Genomic DNA, 7550 nt, shown 5'->3' on the forward strand with positions numbered 1-7550 from the left:
CATTATTAAGAAAAAAATAAACCCATGGAACAGTTTTTTTTTGTTCTGTCCACAGAAATTATTTCTGAGTTGTCGTTCTGTGGTGGTAAAAATTGCGCGCGCTTAATACTGTTTTGTTTCGTTATGTGTTGCTCTTCTTTACCTTTCCATCTTTCATTTTATGTTTTATATACCTTTTTTTGCTTTTACACCTCTGAAGAGCCCTTTTGAGGTAATAAAACATTTTTCACGCTTTCATAGGCAGCTGCTTTTAAGATCACTCAGGTGCATGCAAAGGGACGACTCAACTTTGTTGGACATTTTTTTGCACTAATTCGCATTTGCCGTTGCGAGTTTGTTCTATTTCTTTTTTCTTTGCTATGTAAAAAAAAATAAATAAAATAATAATATAATAAAATAACTCCTTTTTAAGCATGTGGTAATTTTTTTATTCGAGCCTTTTGCGAAATATATGTGCTTATGGTATCATCAAGCAGAATTGAGCTGTCCACCATTTCGCAGGGGGTGCATATTGTAGCATAAAAATAGGAGAACGTATAAAGCGGAAACATAAACATGTTGCTCACACGTTTATTTTGTTACATGTTCTTTGTGAAAAGCTATTTCGAAATTGCAAGCCCCTTTTACGACTGTTTTTGTGTAAATGTTTTTAAAAAAAAAACGCTCACCCTTTCGGTTTTAAGTTAATTTATGTGTAGAGCTCTTTTTTCGCCCTGCTTTAATTTTTTCACATTTTTTAAAAACGACACACGTTTGAAAAATTGCCTTGTGTAGGTAAATTACGTTTACGTTTATTTTTATTTATTTTTTTATTTTTTTTTATTTTTTCCCTGTGCCACATCCGAGGTTTATATACCTTCGACGTGGTGGCTAACTTGCGAATGTTGCAAATTAATTTTCATTTTTTTGGAGAGCAATGTATGGTTGTGCGCGCAAATATAAAGTGGTAAATTTTGGCCGAATGGCGTAGATAAATACAAATGACCATTTAAGAATCTGTTCCCAATAAACAAATCGGCACTTTAACTTCCTCCTCACGTGATGCTCAAATGGAGCATTTGCGTAAAATTCATTTTTTTTAAATTGTAAGAGGTGCGCGCGAAGCTGCAAAATGAAAACTGCCTGCTCGTACATTTTTAAATTTTACGCAAAAAGGAAAACTATTTTGAAGTAACCCCCACGACGAAGAGCTATGTGATCATTAATTTCTCTCTTTTTTTTTCCCCTTTTTGCCGCTAACTTTTTTGTAATACAAGCATATGTATTGAACATGAACGATGTATCTTTCGAAGAGATGCTTTCGAATTGCAGTTTAAGTCTTACCCCCCGGTTGGGGGTAAAAACAGGAAAATTGGGGACAAATAAAAAGAGAAGTCCATTTATTTAATTACCCATAGTGTAGAAAAATGTTGCGTAATTTTTTTTTTTTTTTTTACAAAAGGATAAATGCGTTACGCTCAACTGATTTGGTATAGGAAGATTTTTTTTTTTTTTTTTTAATTGCTTTTCCACCGTATTTTGTTCTTTTAAGGTGTACTTACACATGGGGGATAAAACGAGGCTATTTTAAAAAAGTGAACTAGATCAAACTTGGCGTTTTGTACTTATTCGTTGGTGTGCATTCGATTTCATTTCAATTTGTTTCGAATTGCACATTGTGTAGGAGTTATGCAGAGATTGTCTTATAATGTGATGTTCTTTTTTTTTTTTTTCCCATTTTTGTTACATGCAACAAAGTTATTTTCTTAGAAACGTATGTTATTTGTCTGTCTACAAAAAAATACAGCAATGCGTTCTTTTATTAAAAGGTAAAAGAATTATTTCCGCTTAAATGAGTTAGCATAACTTCACATATTAAAAAATACGAAGTGCGGAATTTAGGAAAAATTAAACATTTTTAAAGAATAAAATTGATGTTCTACATACGCCATCGGCAATGTTATGATCCAATTAACAGTTGTCAAATTTTGTCCTGCATTAAGATCAGCGAATTGTGTTGCGCGATCTTAAGCATTTTGAATTAATATATAATTAACTGTTTGGGCTTAGCCCCTTTCGCTTGTTCGTTTGTTGCGAGCTTTTGCTCCGTATATGCTCCGTTTTTGCCCCTCGACGGAGTCATCTGTAAGTCATTTTATTCCTCTGGAGAGTCGCAGTTCTGCATGTCATGTGCAAAATGTGTACCTGTGTAGACGAAAATATTTAGGAATTTTTGACCAAGTGGACATAAATTTTATTTAAAAATATTATCCATTTGTGATTATTTGTCTCATTAACGGTACTCTTTTTCTTTCCCTCTTAGTCATCCCCCTTCTTGACGACACACACACATACACATCTTTGTTGTGGCAACCATTGGACACACAATTTGATTAACGCCTTGTTAAGTTTGCAACCTTTTTGCTCACAAAGTAGAATTTATTTTTCTATTTTTCCGTCTCCAGCTAACTGGCAAATTAGCTTACATTTTGTTATATACGGATAAGGCAGCCTATTTAGGGAGTTCACCATTTGATAAAACAGTTTGACCAGACTGTTTCGTGTACCTTTTTTTTTTTTTCACTTTATGTGTAACTCCTTTTGCACTATTTTTCTTTGTAGGTGAAGCGTTTACACGATTTGTTCTCATCTGAGTCCAATTTTTGCTTCAACTTTTGAGTGTTAGCAGGATGAATTATTTAATCCCCGTGCTTTGGTGCATCATCTTGAGCTGCTTTGCAAGAGGACAAGAATCCGCGACAAATTTTTACAAGTTTGTAGACTCCTCCGCGTCGTCGACATACATTTCAGAGGAATCTGGGAGTTCGCTTTATGATGCGAAAAGGGCCATACAGAACAACCCCAGTTACTGGTGCAGTTCCGGGAATCACTCAAAGGATGAAGAAATCAACTGGACTGGTTATTTAAATACAAAGGGGTTCATAAAAGGAGTGAAAATATCATGGGAATACAGCCCCGAATTAGTAAGCATATCTGTGTCTAGTGATGGGGAAAATTATAAAAATGTTATTCCTTATAGGAGGATTTCTGGAAATGAAGCCTCTTTTGATGAAATTTATTTTTTTAAAAAATTAGAAGAAGTGGTATCAGTAAAAATTGGATTAAAAAATGCTATTCACAAATATTTCGGAATAAGGGAAGTGAAGATCATAGGAGGAGGAAATCCATACTTTCTGCTACTATCAGGAATTACAAGTGATAATGAAATGTGCTTACAAGTGGAAGAAGGGTTAGTAAATAATGACAATACGTCCGTTATACTAGATTCATGTATAAATGCCTTAGCAAGCGGGGACGGCAGAGAATTGTGGAAGACAAATTCTAACAACCAAATAATTAGTGCCTTTAGTGACCCCCCCAAATGTTTATCTGTTATCAATTTGGATGATTTAGAAAAGAATAAAATTGTTTTATACGACTGTTTAAGAGCTTTGGAAGATGGAGATGGAAAGTCTAATTGGATATTCGAATCTAATTCACAAATTCGATTGCAAAGAAGTGGTGAGCCGCTGTGCATTTCTCAGAAAAATATATACGGAAATGTGCCTGGAATTCATGATATTCTCCTCAACATGGATGTCACGGTTGATGCTAATTCGACTCTGGATGATGATCATAATGCGGACAACACGGTAGATGGGAACTTGAATAGCTACTGGGCTTCGGCCACCTTTGCAGATAATTACGAGCACTTGGTTTATCTCATCTTAGATTTAAACAAGTACGTAGAAATATCCAGGGTAAAAGTCTCTTGGGAATACCCCCCTTTGCATTATAGCATAAGTGCCAGTGTAGACAACCAGGAATATAAAGTCATTGCTGAAAATTTAGCGAACCCTAGCTTTGTAACAATGGATAGTTTGAAAAATGTAGAAACGAGGTATATCAAGATAGTAATGATGAAGCCTCATCCGAAGCATGGAGAAATGGGGGATCAATTTTTATATGGAATTAGGTCCATAGAAGTTCAGGCGAACAATTTAGAATCTATTATAAGCTATTGCAGAGATGCCGCCAATTCAGATGACGCTAGAGATAAATACTTTGTTGAATATATAACCGAGTTTGACCAAGACTTAACTAACAAACTGATTAACCTCGAAGATGATGTGTCGAAAAATGTAAACTCTATTAGTGATAATTTATCAAAACTGGAAGAACTGCTACCCAATATTGAAACATGCGTAGAGGAAAAGAAAGAGTATGATGAAGAATTGAAAGAGTCCAAGGAAAAGGCAAATGAATTGAATGACAAGTTGTCCTCCCTAGTGTCAGTAAATTCAATTCATGATAACGATTTGCTACGATTAGGTATGCTTCCTGGTGATTCGTCTTCCTACCCAGCTAGTGATTGTTCTGTAATTAAAAATGTTCAAGAGATTCCCCAGTCAGGATTTTACTGGATAAAGCCAAAGTGTGCCCCTGAGCCGTTGAGAGTATATTGCGACATGGTGTCTAGTACATCCCTCTACGTATGGAATGGTAATCCTCCTAAACATAGCGATCATTTAATTAGCAGTATTATAAATTCGGTGGATGATATAAGGCAACACTGTGCTGAAATAGGGTTAGAGCCCCTAATTCTAAGGTCGAAAAGCCAATTAAATAGCTTAATTTTGTCGTTAAAGAAAATGGGATACACTCTGAATGGGAAAAACAACATTCCTCTTGCTTATGACTATTCTTGTGATCACGGTAGTTGCAGTGGAAAGTTTCACGACTTGGTAAACGGCAACATAGATTTAACGACGCTAATTTATTTAAAAGCATCTGAATCTCCGGACAGCACAAAAGTGAGACAAACTGCTGGAATATCCTACGATGATGGGTCTTTCAAATTTTTTAACCTAGAAACATCTGATATATCTGCCATAGTTTGCTCTACTAATTCGACAGAGAACGATTCTGCGTTACAATATTTGAACATAAACTGTGAGACGACGGCACTTGAGGATTATTTCAACTCAATCGTGAATACGAATGTGGTTGTTCTTTGTCCTTTGGGGTGTGCCAGTGAAAATTTTAAAAACAAAGCGGTGTATGGAAGTAGAGGAATATATGCAGATAGCAGCTCTATTTGCAGAGCCGCGATACACGCTGGGGTGGTGGACAATAAGGGAGGCCTAGTCAATGTTACCATCGAATCTGGAATGGATCGCTACGAAGGTTCGGTTAGTAATAATGTAGAATCTATTTCTTTAAATAAAGACCCAGCAGGGGGGCTGCTAGATATAATCACTAAAGATAGGGAAGAAGATATTAAGGAAGAGAGCAGCATTTTTCATCACAGGACGATACGAATTGGCAATTTATCTGCGGACTGTCCTATGGATTTGTTTCAGTATAAGCAGACGTCCTTTCTTCAAAAGGGAGACACAACGAAGGGGATGAGAAAGGAGTTGCCCTTCAGTGAAGACGAAAATAGAGATAGTATCATTTTTCACGAGTTAATCACCGATCTGTTAAGCAACGTTGATGCAATTCATGGAGTTGACCCTTCGGTAATTTCCATCGTCCAAGATGAGACAGTCAGGGTGATAGAAAAGTTGAAGAAGCAACTGAGACCAGCTGATTTGTTATCCAAGAAACAAATTGACGATGCTATCAATTTGTATAATATCACCGAAAATTTAGCATTATACCTGTACGATTTGTCGGGAAAATACATGTACGATTTGGAAAGGTTGAAGGAACGTTTGGAGGAATTAAAGAAAGAACAGAAAGTTGCTCTCAACTTTGGTACCTTCAAATTGAACTATGAGACTATGAATTTTTCTTCGCACTTTGAAACGTTTGATTCAAAATTAACAAAAAATGTGTCCAGCAAATGGGGGTATGCAGATACAGATATAGCAGGACATACAAATAGTGTTGGCCAAACGAGCAGCATCTCAAACAGAGAAATAGGGGAAGGATATTATGCCAAATTGAAAGGATTAAATTTTTACGACTTTGAAATAAACGTCAGTATGTTGAGCATGGGAAGTGGATGCTCAGGTATTGTCTTTAGAGCCAAGGACGATTTTAATTTTTACCTATTTGATGTGTGTGATAGGGAAGGAATGAAAAGATTGTCTATGGTAGAAAATGGGAACGTGGTAATTTTGAAAGAAAATTTAGCAGAAGTTAATACAAATAATAAGTGGAATAAGTACAAAATTGTGACCAGTCATGCGAATATTGATATTTACGAGGTTGATGAGAATTCAAATGAGACTAACATTTTGAGGTCTCTAGATGAAAGGTTCCTCTCTGGCACTGTCGGTTTGTATTCGCAAATTCATGGGCAGGGTTCCTTCTTCGATAATTTAGAGGTCATAGCTCGACCATGTTCCGAGTTGTCCACAGGGGGGGCGAGCAAAAAACAGAGGGAAGTTTCCAGCTGCCCCTACTACAAGGAAAACTACTTGGGCGAAACGTTGCCGTACAGCTTCATTAACGATGTGGATTATGAGTGGACTTTTGCAAGGGGGGGCGACCAGGATGGTCCAGAAGATGGTCAAAAGGTTGATCATGAAGATGATCGCCACCTTATCGGCAACTACAGGGAGCACCTGCTATGCTCAAAAAACGTAAAAGTCAGCGCCGCGCCCGGTGAAGAGACCTACAACACCATAGCACTTTTAAAACAGAGGAAGTGCTCTGACGGGTACTTTACCCTGGACGTGAATTTCTCCAACGATGAGAGTAACGAAAGTGACAATGATGAGTTCGTAAAAATTCTTTTCAACTTTGTAAACGAGCAAAACTACAATGCGTTAGAGATGACAAATGATGGCGTCAGGATAGTGACGCACAGAAATGGCAAATCAGTGACATTGTCCGAATTGACCGATAGGGAAAGAATTAAAAAGGTGTTGGCCCCAAATGAGTGGATTAATATAAAAATACACTTCCACAAATTAAAGGTCACAGCCGTTATAAGTAATAACGAAGAAGAATTACAACTAGACACAGATATTGCCGATGTAGATATGATCCGTTCAGGCCAAGTTGGTTTCTGGGTACAAAATTTTAGTGAGGTGAAATTTGCCTCCATCGTTCTTTCAGGTGCGATGTCAAATAATGATGGACATTTTATTCAAACCCAATCCAAGGCATGGGGAACTTGTGAAGATTCTGTACACGTATTAAATAGAAGGTCTTCATGTCAAACGGATATATACCCAAATGAGACGAAAGAGAAACATATTAATTGTATTAAAAATTTTTGTGAAGAATGTTGTTTGCATCATACACAAATGCTAGATAGTAATGAGAAAAAGCAATGCGAAAAACACTGTAAAAGAAATGACCACTTGGCAGCTAAGATGCAGACTCTGTTTGAAAAATTTTTAAATAAATGTGTTTCGTTGGAGGAAAATAAGGACTACGAACAGTGTGCAGAAAACGATGCCGAATGTAGGAATAAGGTGTGCGTACTTTGCTGCAAAAGGAACGACCCGGGAAGCTCTAAGGCGCTGAAGGGGTTATCTCTGCAGAAGTCAAAGGATATACAGCAAAAGGAAGTAATCGAGTGTCAATTTCAGTGCAACCGGGCCCATGCGTGA

The 7550-nt window shown here is 36.9% G+C and overlaps 1 protein-coding gene across 1 annotated transcript; it reads left to right on the forward strand.

The window, feature by feature from the left end:
• Window positions 1–2669: 2669 nt before the first annotated feature.
• Window positions 2670–7550, forward strand: PVX_118650 (hypothetical protein, conserved; the record flags this gene model as incomplete). Its single annotated transcript, XM_001615973.1, has 1 exon — window positions 2670–7550. The coding sequence occupies one exon, from the start codon at window positions 2670–2672 to the stop codon at window positions 7548–7550; it is 4881 nt and encodes a 1626-aa protein (XP_001616023.1).

The sequence above is a fragment of the Plasmodium vivax genome, chromosome 12 (genome assembly GCF_000002415.2).
Source record: "Plasmodium vivax chromosome 12, whole genome shotgun sequence".
Lineage (NCBI taxonomy): Eukaryota > Apicomplexa > Aconoidasida > Haemosporida > Plasmodiidae > Plasmodium > Plasmodium vivax.